The sequence below is a fragment of the Barbus barbus genome, assembly GCF_936440315.1.
Source record: "Barbus barbus genome assembly, chromosome: 29".
Taxonomy (NCBI): Eukaryota; Metazoa; Chordata; class Actinopteri; order Cypriniformes; family Cyprinidae; genus Barbus; species Barbus barbus.
Window position 1 is genome coordinate 16436708 of NC_136757.1, and position 14346 is coordinate 16451053.

The window sequence follows — 14346 nt, forward strand, 5'->3', positions numbered from 1 at the left end:
CTAAGAGATTTTTAAAATCTTAAAAGATCTTCAAAGTGTGATAGACCACATACATGAGGACAAAAAAAATCCTAGATTTAACCGTTTTGCTCCTATAGTGTGTGGTGTGCTGCACACAAAGACAGCACACCACACACCAACAGATTTTCAACCAGAGTCCCGACTGTGAACACAGGAAATCTCGCAAAATCTCTGGAGACTTGAGAATAAACAATTTCTTTTTTTTTTTCTTTTTTTTTGCAATTTTAGACCAAAGAATATACAAGGGCAATAACATATAAATTACATCAAATACAACAATAAACAAGAAACTATAAATAAAATAAAAAAGGAAAAGTAATAAGAAAATTACATTTCAGTAAACAAGTATGTAATTATTCAAAGAATAGATTTAAGGCGTTAAAGTCACAGTCTTTGGTAATGGCAGAAAGAAATTGTGATTAATAGTGTCCAAATCCTTTTGTGCTTCTGTCAGCTCGCTTTCTGATTGGATATTGTTTCGTTTCACGTGATAATCTGCAGATCGAGTGCATGTTCATCCTCGAGGGTTGCCCCACACATCAGGATTTCTGATTCACGATCAGGGCGCCTCCGACGTTCTTCCGAGCAGATTCAGTCACTCTTAACACATCTCACACCACAGGAAAATCTGATAAGATCCACCAAGATAATCGGGACATTACCTAGCATTGTCGGAAAGGGGGGAGTTCGGCCCAAAATCAGCCTGATTATCTTGTGGTGTGTACCCAGCATAATGTAAATTAGGGTGTTTTGTGTTGCATATTGCATTTTTTTTAGTGCCATGTGTTGGTGTTTAGTCTTTAGCCCTATTCAGATTTTTTCTCATGTGGACATCTGTAAAAATACATTTACAGTGAGAGAACTCGTGGATTCGAATGGCAGCTTATTCACAGTGGAGAAGCGAGTTCTGTGATCCTACAGACCTGCGAACGCGCTGCTCACGTGGCCACTTACATGATTGTCTGCTGAAAATAAAATGAATTCTACGTGATATAGGTATGTTCAGTACTGTATATGACACATTTTTAATTGTATCGCAGACCTCCGGCAGCCATAATAAAGACCCATTTTGAATGTTTACATGCTTTTCTTCTGCTCCCATTCGATGTGGTGGAGCAGTTATGAAATATTGTTCTTGTAAACATTTTCCAGAATATCAGAAATAAATATATATGCAAATTACAGCGAAGTACAACAGTTACCATACGGTGATTGGCAGTGATTTAAACATTGAATTTTGAAATGATTTCTTCTGGAAAACAGAGATGTGGATTCAGATGGCAATTAAATTACCACACGACCTTGGTGTTTGTCCAAAAACAGTAGCTAATTCAGCTCGGCTGGGGATTTGTACATGGATGGTGAGAGTGAGATAAACACTAACATTCTGGATTCAGATGGCAATAAAATCACAGACTACCCCCTGTAAATGGTGAAAATAACTTGCGTCCCCATGAGAAATAATTACCGTCTGAATAGGGCTTTTCTGTGTATTACCCTGTCCACCATATAAGAGTATTGGCCATGTTTTAGGCAAATTACAGTGACCTCTAGTTCGTTATATTATGTTTTCTTATTTTACCACATGTATTTGGTGGTTAGTAGTACATTTTGAGGTAAAAAGCACATTTTACTAGTTCAAGTAGACTGGTATGTATATAAACATTGTAAATGATGTTTGTAAAATATACATAGATCTACATTATAAATATTAACTTGCATAAAAATACACAACAATACCTGAAACATTGTCATCATATTGATGGTATTGTTTTTTTTTTTTTTTTTTTTTTTTTAATACCATAACAGGACAGTTTTTAAATTGTAAATCGGTTGCCGTTTCAATTGACGTAACCTGGAAAAGTATTTGGCACCACTAGTGTCCCCTGTTTCCAAATTTAGGCCCCTCTGATGACCTTCTGCCTGAAATGGGTATATGAGTTTTGGGCGCTGTTACCTTGGCATCAGTTGCTTAGCAACCCCTGGTCATGTCCTGACTTGGCTCCAGACGTTCTGTCAAAGAGAGACAGAGGAGTTCTGACCCCTGAATGAGACATTTCAAACTTCATATCCTCAGAGCACACAAAAGCAATGTCAAATCTGGTTGGTGAACCGATTGTATTAATTTAACTTCTCTCTAGTCATCCCAATTGGTCTTTTCAAGGATTTACAAGAACACCAGGAACAAAACGGTTCATATTCTATATTTAAAATGCCTTAGCTGTGTTTGAAGTTTTGACAAAGATATTTTCCTTCTGCTGCATTTTGTTCTTAGTTATAAATGTCATTCCTCCCCCTCACTCTCTTTTATCTTGTTTTTGTCTCTCTGTCTGGGGAACAACACATTTCATCCATTCAACATCGATCTGTTAAACTCGGCATGCAAGACAGACCCAGAGACAGGACACATTTTTCACTCTAAATGCATTGCTGAGAACATAATTTGTACCAAAAACATTGTATTAAATTACAAAAAGAAGCATTTTTTCCCCTAGTGGTCTCAGACTTTGACCCCACTCGGTCTGCTATAATGCTTCTACAGCTAAAACCCGAAGAGCGAATGATAAAAAAGGAATCTAGACCTCTTAGCACTTAGCACTTTAGTGATTTTATGTCACTCACAATCATGAAATCAGTATTTTTCAAGTGCATGTGTACATGTGTGTAAGTGCTTTAAGAAGAATCTTATCACGCTCATCTGAAGGATGTTAATATTTGACGCTGTGGCACCTGCTGAACAGGTTCTCCGTCGGTGCTGAAATTAAAATTGAGTGATGGGTGATCAGAGGACACAAGTGAAAACATCACTTGAGAGAGAGAGAGAATAAAGCCGCTGATTTAGTTTTATAAGATTACGCTCACTGTAATTAGGTAAAGAAGCTTTCTAAGCATTGAAATCTATCCTGAAGGTGTTATAAGAAGCATCCAGTAGCTGAGCCTCTATTCTGGCATTGATTTGTGTGTTAAATGCTTCCAGTTCCTTCTGCAGTGAGTGGTGTGATATTTCAGCCGGATCAGAGGTGAGATATACTGCTGCTGCTACCAGAGGTCATTCAAGCTGAACTCTAGACATTTATTCCACTAAAATGTGAATTTCCAACCATATGAAGCGATCGGGATGAAACCAGAAGAGTGAATACTTCTCAAACACATAATGTTGATCAATTCTAATGTTATCTGTCTGTGTTTCTCTTTCAGATGCACTGGTGCAAAGACAGAAAGCTTTGACAGAGCTTGGTCAAAAAGGTGACGTTGTTCTTCAGGAGACGTCATTAGATAAAGGTAAGAATAGTGTACATGCTGAAAAGCATGTAAGGAAGTCCAGATAAGCTCAAATACCCTAAAATGCACCACTGACTAATGGAATGAAAATGTGTGTGTGTGTGTCAGATTGAAAATCAGAGTGATCTATGAGGTTTTGCCTGAGAGATAGAGAGTGGAGAATTTTTCTGAGCCAGAAGATGAACGAACACACACACACAATCACACTCAACATCACGGAGGTTTTTGCAAAATCATAAGCTCCGATCTGATTGCTTGGCTTTGTCTGGGAATTGGAATACACATTTTTTACAATACTGTTCCGTAAGATTTTTTTTTTTGAACACCAAGGCTGCATTTGTTTGATCAAAAACACAGTAAAAACAGTATTATTGTGAAATCTCATTTAATATATTTTAAAATGTAATTATTCCTGTAAAGATGAAGCTGTTTATTCAGCAGCCATTATTTCAGTCTTCAGTGATCCTTTATAAATCATTATAATATGTTGATTTGGCACATTTCTTCATCTTGTTAGATTTTCTCAGAATTCTTTGATAAATAGAAAGTTTAAAAGAACAGCATTTCTTTAAAATAAAAAAGCCCAAACTTTTGAAAGGTAGTGCATATTTACTAGGAAACGCTTTACTTGTTACCTCTTCATAGCAATGTGCGCTTCAGCTAAACAACTGGTTACTGAAATTGTGAGCTATGAGATTTTCTATTAATTTCACCATTGTCTATACAACTTTTAAGAGAACTGCTGTGCATTTGAATGAGCTGCCAGTTTGTTTTCTTGGGAGCTTGTTTGTTTGTTTTTTGAAGGGGTTGGAGGGACTTTTTGCCTTATTTTTACATGACAGTGGAAAGTACATGACATGACCCAGATTGAACCCAATTCCCTGTGAGCTGACAACTCTTCTTCAGCCTGAGCGCGGCACAGCTCTGATGCCTTGTTATTGTGGTTTTTCAGCTTTACATCATGTAAAATCAACTAAAAAGTGTGGTTGGCGACTTTATACCTATTTAAATGGTTCTTGGCCAGAATAAGATGCAATGTGGACCAGGCATTATGCTAGTGGTCCACTCTGGCTATGCAAGACTGCACGTTCACTCTCTACTGAACATGTCAGCAGCCCTTCATCCTCTTTGCCGTTGGTTATTTTTCTTTTCCTATCATACAGGGAGAATAAAGAGAGATGGAGTGGTAGAGAGACTACCGTATTATCTTACAGTGTTTTCTTGGCCTGACTGCAGGTTGACTCTTGGAGGCTCATTTGATTCAGGTTCTCTGATCACTGGCTTTTATGAATCAAGGTTTATAAATTATGAACCAGTTGATTTATCATCTCCACAGAGGGAATGACTGTGGCTGCAGTTCTTAAACAAAACTCTTTTATCACTCATTTATTCTCTGTTTTTTTTTATTTGGTTCATGGTTCATCAGCTTATGTTGGCACCTGTGAGTTTGTTTATTATACTTCATATAGTGTAAATGCTGTTTCTGTGACTCAAAGACTAGAATAATCAACTGTCAAGAAGGTGATGCCTGCCTGCATTTGTTTGTCTTTGGCTACGGTGTGCTTGACACAGCAGTTAGTCACACTTTACATTCCTTTGTGCAAGTGGGATTGTATGCTTGTATGTGTATGTGAACTCTGTTGACAGGTGTAATGTGTGTGTGTGTTGACAAACCATCCTGAGGGATCTGTAAAATTTAGCCTAGTGTTGAAAAGCAGCACAGCTGCAATCAGGCACACAGATGTTGTGTGTGTATCAGTTTTGGTTTGTGAATACCTGAGTGAATGTGAGTGTGTGTGTACATGTGACACAGTGAGCTTTACAGCAGTGTTAATTTCGTCGACGAAGACGACGACGAAAAATATTCGTCAACGAACCTTTTTTCTGTGACTAAGACGAAACGTTGACGAGCTAAAACTAATATCTGATGATAAAAACTATGACGAAATTTATGCGTCTTCATTAACAAGACGAGACGGGACTGAAATGTTATTTGAGGACTACCGGACATTCAAAATACATCCTATAGGCTAAATGAACTGTCTTGTCTTTCAAAATGTGCGTCTCTGTCATTAGATAAGGGGCGTTTGCATATCTAGTTTCAGTATGGCAGCCGCAGTGGACGGATAGGCTACCAAAACGCGAACTAGCGATCTGAAACAATGGCCTCAGCACCCGAAGGGTTAGGGAGTGGGTAACTAGACGTCCCGTTTTTCCCGGGAGTCACAATTCATTGTCGATTAACTTAAAGTCAGTGAAGGTGCGATAGGCGGAAACGCGCTGATAGAAGTACTCTCTCTCGCGCACGCTCCACTTCTTCAGTTCTCATACAGCGCGCGATCAGTTCTCAGTGCTCAAATACACATGCAGCAGTCCAAATGTCTCTCATGTAGAGTATCTCATGGAAATACAGTCCGTTATGGTTTAAGTGAGCTTAAACGGGTGGGTGAAAACTGAATGTATGTCAGTAGGCTATTACATGCATACCTTCCGTCTTAAATGGACAGCATTCCTAATTATCTGTCATAAATGTTAACCAACAAAAGATGTTAAATAAATGTATACTTGTTAAGTAAACCTACTGTATCTGAAAAATGAGTTTAATTTATATCTCTACCAAAAAATGAAAATTTATTCCAGTTTTTCCAAATTCAATCCTTGATTCAAATTTCTCATAACTAAGCTTAATTGATTTGGTCTAAAGAGAGAAGAATTGATGACTATTTTTGTTTGAATACTACATATAAAATAGCTACCAAAATAAATGTTGGTAACTGCAGTTTGACTAAGTAATGGTTAAAAGTTGACAATGCAATGACTTTTCGTCGACTAAAACTATGAAAGACTCAAATGACTAAAATGTGACTAAGACTATTAAGCATTTTCGTCTCAAGATAAAGACTAAGACTAAATCAAAAATGCCTGCCAAAATTAACACTGCTTTACTGCATTTGGGGTATTTCATGGCCAAAAATGCAATTTGGGACTGGGTCCCTTGCGCACTTTTGAGAGACAGCCATTTGTACAGGCAGCTCAACTGATACAGAATGATGTTGCCCACAACAAGATCGTGGGTTTGATCCCCTGTGAATTAAAAAAAGTCATTTAAAAATTTGCTGGCAATTTTTTTTTCATAATTCACAGACTACTACAAATCTGCCTGCCTTTTTTGGAAAGAGAAATTTATAAACTAGCATTTGGGTTCAGTAAGATTTTAAATAATTTTTTTTATTCAGCACAAATACATTAAATTGATCAGCTGTTTTTATCATTGATAATAGAAATGTCTTGTAGCAATATTTCACAATATTGTCATTTTTACTGTATTGTTGATAAAAAAAAAATGCAGCTGTAGTGAGCCTAGGAGACTTCTTTGAAACACACACACACACACTTACAGACCCTTAACTGTTAAATGGTAGTGTGTGCAAGAAAAAGCAACTGTACAATAATTAGGCTTATGATGTTAAATATAATAATAATTTATTTAAAAATAGTTTATTACAGGGCTGATTGTAACGCATGATATGACTAGTTTTATCAGAAGATAAATATTTTAACACTTTAAAATAAGGTTCAATTTGTTAACATTTGTTAACTTACATACAGTTAACATGAACTGATGAGCATTTATTAATATTATACATTATTAAAATCAAAAGTTTTATGTAATAATATTATTTAATGGACTTGAGAGAAAATAAACCAACAATGCTAAATATATACTGTAGGAAAAATATTTCTCATTGTTAGTTAATGCATTAACTAACTTTAACTAATGGGATGTTTTTGTAAAGTGATACCGAATTACTATTTGACATTTTTTTGTTGTTTTTGTATTTCAGCAACTGTTTTTATTATAAAATTTCTAACAGTGAAACTTCCCGGGCAAAAAAGTGATGCTTGACAGTATGTGCTGTATAAGTGTCAACTTTCAATTTAATCTGTTACTGTGAACTGACACACACACACAAACGGAGATACCTGGATCTAAACTGATTGAGAAAAACAACTGAATGAAGACATTGCAATACCAGGGGTTTCCTCATAGTTATTCTGAGAACCGTGTGTTAGTTGTTGATTGTTAACTTAAGTGTGTGTGTGTGTGTGTGGTTTCCTCTTACCGGAATTTGGCAAGTGAGAGTGCTGTGTGTGTGTGTGTGTGTGTGTGTGTATGGATGTATTTGAAAAGAGAGTCATTACCTGCTTGAAATTCTGCACCTTGACCCTAGATCCTTCCTTTCCTTTTGCCCGGTGTGTGTGTGTGTGTGTGTGGTGTCAGTTGTAGCTCCTCCTTTTTAAGCATTTAAAAGAGGGAGGTCTGAGGACAGTTAATATCTGTAAACCAGTGGGAGTCGCTCATGGCAGGTGAAGAGGGAGATTGAGCTTTTGAATTTGGCATGCTGTTGGATTCAGTGCAGGAGATGATAGCTGAGGTTCTTTTGTAGTCTGGAGCATTTGACTTGGTGTAGACGACAGTGAGGGATGAGCGGTGAATGCGGGTGAGTACACGACTGATCGTGAGCGTTTCCCCTCAGGCTAGAGAGAAACAGAGAGCAGCAAAAGTTTCTTTGTAGCTGCATGACTGGTTTCACTGGGAGAGGGTTCATGTGTGTGTTCAGATGATGTATAGGCTGATGTGATTCAAGTGGTTTTCAAAGTTTGTTGTTGTAAATGCAATGAGGCATCAGAATGGACCGTTACATCATCAAGCGTGTTTACATTCAAACACACACAAACACACATACATCACAAGCCAGCAATCTCTTTATAGGCTATAAAGTCCAAACTTCATGTGTATGATGCAAACGTTCATCTGATAGAAGAACTTCATGTGTATGATGCAAACGTTCATCTGATAGAAGAAAGGCAACTTTTACTGCGGACAATCTCTGTTATTTTTTGAAATGCTGTTTGTGGTGCTGTGAGAGATTTTAAGTCAATGATCATTCCTTCTCTATTCTTCTCCCTAAGGCTCACAGTTTAATTTTGTGGTTGACTACACTAATAGAATTAAACTCTTCAGAATGTGGCTATCACATCGCTGCCCTTTTCTGTAATGTCCTCAAAGGCCAAAACACTCAAGACAATGAAAACATAGCATAGAAGCCCTCACATGCCTCTCTCTGTTTCTCTCGCTGTGTTTTCCTTTTTTATTTCTTTGTCAAAAAATTTATTAATGTCATTGCCTTGGTTAACAAATCATTAAACCAAGTGGCATTTATTTTAAAGACCTTAAGTGGAACTGACTGTAAAAAAAAAATATTCTGAATAAAGGTCTAGTGTCCCAATTGGTTTGATAAGTTTTTTTTTTCTCTAATGCAATGAACATGGTTTAAGTGTTTGCATTTTTTGGGCCACTATAATATGCAGAGCATGCATGATCAGGCCTCGTTTACGCTTGTTTGAATTGGCTCTGATATCCTGTTTTTAAAGACACAAAGAGTCCAGGTGAAAACTCATACCATGCACTTATATAATATTGAACAATAAAAATTTCCTGTCTGGACAAGAAACTTCAGGCTAACCGTAACCCTCCACTGAACCCAGCTAATCTAGAGTCGCATCTGCATTCTAGAGGCTCATTTTTGCATTAGTTGATGCAGAGGTCTTACAGCTCTAATCTGTATAATACAGCCTGCCAGATCTGCAGCGTTGTCTTGTATCTGCTGTCTGAAAGTAAACTAAAGCAGATTCTAGAGCTGCATTAGATGCCTGTGTCAAGACTTCAGTCTGTTCTGACAAGGAGGAACACCAGGTGTTCAGGATTCTTCACCTGTTTCGAATCCCACATTCAGAGCCAACCGTGATGTGAATATTTATTAGATTGTTGATCTGATCGATGTGTGTGTTTGTCACAAATTAATTTAATTCATCCTTGCTGTATAAAAGTATTAATTTCTTTTAAACAAAACAACGACAGAAAAAACACTAAACTTTTAGTATGTTTGTTTATTTATTTATTTTGCAGTTGCGTTTAAAATCCACTTGGCTCTTGCCACTTCTGATAACAATAATAGTAAATAATTTTAATAAGATACATTCAACTGTTCAATAGCAAAATAAATCAGGAAAACATCGCAGTGATGCATTATAATGTTAAATTATTCTCTCTCTTTGTCCCTGTCTCTGTAGTGCTGTTGCATGAGGAGGTGGTGCGTCTGCAGGAGGAGGTGTCAGTGCTGAAGCAGGTCAGGGAGATGTTGAATCGTGAGCTGGAGGAGACAGGAGGAGGCTGCTCTGTGGAGCTGCTGTCTGTCTCACAGCTCCGCGTGCAGCTAACACAGAAAGAGCAGGAGCTGGACAGAGCAAAGGAGGCATTGCAAGGTAGGAAATGAATACTATGAGCCTGACCTTTTACCCTCAGCTCTCAGCCAAAGCTAGACCTGTCATTTTGAAATAAACAACAGACTTACAAGCCCAAACCCTGTGCTCAGTGAAAACAAATACGGTGTTAAATAAATATTATAGAAAGAGTGCTTGATTAATTTATTGATTTCATTAATTTATTAATGATTTATTTTTGGCACATTGTACTGTCATTTACAATCGACTTACTATATTATATACCTATATTATATGTTTAAATGAATCTCAGATAAGTCATTTGATCCAGTATCATGAACACTTTTGAGGACCTGAAGGTGTTTTGACTGCACCATTTTAAATCTGCCGAGACTGAGATTCCTCAAAATGATTTGGATCTCATCTCTCCTCCTCCTTTGTTTTGTCCTGTGGCTCATTTTTCAGCTCTAGAGTAATCAGAACAGCACTGACCACAAAACTGGCGTAATATTCTCCATGTTTAGGTGTCGAGGGATTCTGCTCTCCTTGATCTGACTTTGTCTTGAAATCTACTTTCTCCTGTGACCCTCAATACCCAGTGTTAGAGTAACGCTGGAATAGATGTTTGTGTTTCACTTGCTAGATCAGGGAGAGCTAAACTGTTATCCTGAGCATCATTTACACCTAAACAGCTTTGTGTTGTGGGTTCTTTCTTCTGTGCTCATTTGAAGAGTAACTTTACCCCAGTTACTTTGTGTGTATATACAGTATATGTGCGTTCAAAAAAAGCAGCCTTATAACACCCTCTGCAGTATTCGGCAAAGGCCTACTGAAATCACTGATGAAAATAGTAATTTTGAAACAACCATTGTACATTTCTGCTATAGAAATTAATTTCGGTAAAAGATGGAAGGATAACGAAAACTCTAATAATTTAATTATTAGATTTAAATAATTTATATAATTTAATTTAAATAATTTAAACTAATAATTTGATTTGTGTGTGCTAATGGAAAAGGAACATCCAGTATTTAAGCACAGTTTGGGGGGAATTGAAGAGCTCTTGATCTTCCAGGATTTACTGATCTGAATGTTCACTGCTATTCACAATCTCTCTCCACCTCCTACCAGGTGCTCCTGTGTGTATGTGTGCATGAGTGTGTAAAAGGCTTTTTGTGTGTGCCGTTTGGCTCCTTTATAATGAGTCTTTAAGTGGTGGGTGAATGGACTTAATGTCCTTGGAAAAGACGAGCTGCAATTTGCAAGTCAGAGCAGAGGCTACAATCAACCTAAAACAGTCAATTACTGCCTCTGTTATCACACAGTATTAACCACAGACAGCTGGAGAGAGAGACACCCTGGAAGAGGAAAAAGAGGGAGCGACAGAGAGAGAGAGGGATTGGTGTGTGAAAATGGACATCTTGGACATCAAGAGAATGATAGTAATGTGTAAATGGGAATGGTTACATGCAAATTAAACCGTATTATGTATTTAAATTGATGGAGACCACAATCTGAATAGCACATGAAAAGGATTTCAAATGCAGAACATTTTTAAGGTGTAATATTACTATTACATATAACTGCACTGACAGGTGAATCTCTGTAAGGTCTTTATGAATTGGATTTTAATTCGTACCATTTAAAGCAGAGCAGAAGGTTGATTGTCAGGGCAAATAGAAGAGCACAGAACCTTTATAAAACAGCATTTTAGACTGTAAAACACATTGCAAAGTTAAAATGAGTATTTTCATTTTCCGTAGAGAGAATAATTGCTTATTTCATTTTCTCTTTTTTTTATTTTGGTATGTTTTCTTTAATTATTGGTGCTTGCTAAGTATCAGCTAAAGATTGGTGTTACTTCTACTCAAGGTTATGGTTTGTTATAAACCCATAAATCTATGTATTAAACTTTTGTGCTATGGACATAAATGATACCTATAATCATGTGGCTTGAGGAAGTACACTACCTTTCAAATGTTTGGGGTTGGTTAAGATGTTTTAATGTTTTTAAAAGAAGTCTCTTTGCTCACCAAGGCTACATTTATTTGATTAAAAATACAGTGATATTGTGAAATATTACAATTTAAAGTAAATTACTTCTGTTTTAATATATTTGAATGTGTACTTTATTCCTGTGACAATAAAGCTGAATTTTCATTACTCCAGTCTTTAGTGTCACACGAACCTTCAGAAATCATTCCAATATGTTGATTACATGCTCAAGAATATATATAATTTTTACAGCAATTTTCATCTACAATGTGTCTGTTTCTTTCTCTCTTTTCCCCTAGCAATGAAGGCAGACAGGAAGCGTTTGAGGTTGGAGAGAACTGATCTGGTGAATCAGATGCAGCAGCTCTACACAACACTGGAGAGCCGTGAGGAGCAGTTACGAGATTTCATACGCAACTATGAGCAACACCGAAAAGTATTTTACATGCATATCTCATGCGTTCATACTAGCACAACAGCTTTAAACATGCATAAATTCTCACATACACACATGCTTCAGTATTCAAACACACAATTCTTATTTATTTGTTGCAGGAGAGTGAGGATGCAGTGAGAGTTCTGGCAAGGGAAAAAGACTTGTTAGAACGGGAGAAATGGGACCTACGCCGACAAACCAAAGAGGCCTCAGAACATGCAAGTGCACTCCGATCTGCACTGGACCTGAAAGAGAGCAGGATCAAGGAGCTAGAGGCTGAACTGACTATGGTGAGATACACAGAGTTTAGAAAAGCAGGGTATCCTACTTTTTGTCTTCTAAGTGGATGAGTGAGTCTAGAGATATTTGAAGTTTTTGTCTTGTTTAGAATGTCTTCATGTGTCTGCAAACGATCTGTCAACTGAGTAGCTCAAAAATGTCAGTGTTGAGTTGTTTGTGTGTGCGTGTGTGCTTTTGTTTATGTGTGTGTTTCTTTAACAGATGAGTAGCTTTATGGCTCAGAAACTAGAGAGTCGCGTGTTTGTTCGATCTCCAGAAAGACCAGCCTCACCCAAAACAGTGTCGGTAAGATCAGCCAGGCCTGTCACTCAAACCCAAGTCCCTCTTTGATTGGCCTGCAGTGTTGACTCCCCATCTGATATGCACAACTTGATTGGTTGCACGTGTATTTTGTTCTGAGAACAAACTCATTGTGTATATGGAATGGAAAAAGCATGTGCGGTTCTGTTCCTTCACTGTGAACGTGAATGTACTTCTCTGCATGCTCGTTTTGTAGAATGTTTAGGAGCTTGGGAGCCATTCTAAACCAATGATAATGGATAATGTGGTGGTGGTGGAGCTCTTTTTGGCTTATTTTCTGGCATGACTGTGGCTTGAAATGATTTTGAACTAGGCCCAACATGGAATCTGCAGTTTTTCAGCATTTTCTGCACCGATTGCGTATATACAATGCTGTTCAAAAGATTGTGATCAGTAAGATGTTTAATTTTTTTTTAAAGAAGCTTCGTATGCTTATCAAGGCTGCATCTATTTGATCAAAAACACAGAAAAAAATGTAATTTTGTGAAATATCATTGCAATTTCAAATATGTTTTCTATTTTTATACACTTTAAAATGATCATTTATTCTTTGATAAATAAAAAGGTAAAAACAACAGTGTTTATTTAAAATAGAAAATTTAGACTACTATTCAAAAGTTTGGGGTCAGTTTTTTTTTTTTAAGAAATAAATACTTTTATTCAGCAAGGATGTGTTAAATGAGTAAAAGTGATAGTAAAGACTTATATAACAGGTTCCAAAAAAATATTAAGCTGCACAACAGTTTCCAACATTGATTACAAATCAATATATTAGAAGGATTTCTGAAGGATCATGTGACAAGGAGGCCTGGAGTAATGGCTGATGAAAATTCAGTGCAGCATCAAATAAATAAATTATATTTTAAAGTATATTAAAATAGTAAATAAAAATTAAAAATAATATTTCACAATATTATTGTTTTTTCTGTATTGATCAAATAAATACAGCCTTGATGAGCATAAGAGACTCCATTAAAACACATAATTTTTACTGATCCCAAACTTTTGAATGGCAGTGTTGTGTATAGCCTCTTATGCTCATATATAGAAAATATACAAATAGAAATGTAATGAACACTGAGAATGAACACATAAGGGGGGAACAAGGCATGTCAAATTTTGATGGTTCATATGTAGACATATGTAATATTTTCCCGCCGAATCCTCTGAGTGCAGATTCTGTGTGGGCCTATAAATAACTTGACTTTAGCTCCAGAATACTGTGAAGTGTTTAGAGCGGTTGTTCTGGGCAGTACACTTTCATTTTCACACGTTTTACATTTGTTTACAACACACTCTCTGGACAAGGAAGTGGACCGTATTGAATTAAATCTGTTTATGTGTTCCAGGCAAAACAGTCTCTGGCTACTCTCACTAAGGATGTTCCTAAGCGACACTCGCTGGCCATGCCCACAGAAACTGTCGTCAACGGCAACCAAGAGTGGGCGATGCATGCAGAGCTTCCTCTGACTGCGGCGATACGACAGAGTCAACAAAACCTTTACCACTCAATGGACAGACAGGGTATACACATACAAACACACACACACTACACTTGTCTATTTAAAGATCTCAACCAGAAAGCTGACAATTACTTATGCTAAATGAGTTAAAATCAGCCTCCTAATTCTCCTAATGTTTGTGTCTGTTAGTACTGAAAGCATCACCGTGCATGTGCGATGCTGACGGCATCAGCATGATGTTATCAGCCGCAGCCAGGATCAGTC

The 14346-nt window shown here is 37.1% G+C and overlaps 1 protein-coding gene across 1 annotated transcript in view; it reads left to right on the forward strand.

The window, feature by feature from the left end:
• Positions 1 to 14346, forward strand: part of LOC306849789 (kazrin-A-like) — a gene marked incomplete at its 5' end in the record, with an annotated part of 34148 nt that overhangs the window by 12098 nt on the left and 7704 nt on the right. Inside the window, 7 exons of the mRNA XM_079385103.1 lie at positions 3220 to 3303; positions 9439 to 9630; positions 11883 to 12019; positions 12139 to 12309; positions 12521 to 12604; positions 13969 to 14143; positions 14272 to 14346. The exon at positions 14272 to 14346 is cut by the window's right edge and continues 110 nt beyond it. Coding sequence (XP_079241229.1) covers positions 3220 to 3303; positions 9439 to 9630; positions 11883 to 12019; positions 12139 to 12309; positions 12521 to 12604; positions 13969 to 14143; positions 14272 to 14346 — 918 coding nt within the window. The remainder of the gene's footprint in view (positions 1 to 3219; positions 3304 to 9438; positions 9631 to 11882; positions 12020 to 12138; positions 12310 to 12520; positions 12605 to 13968; positions 14144 to 14271) is intronic.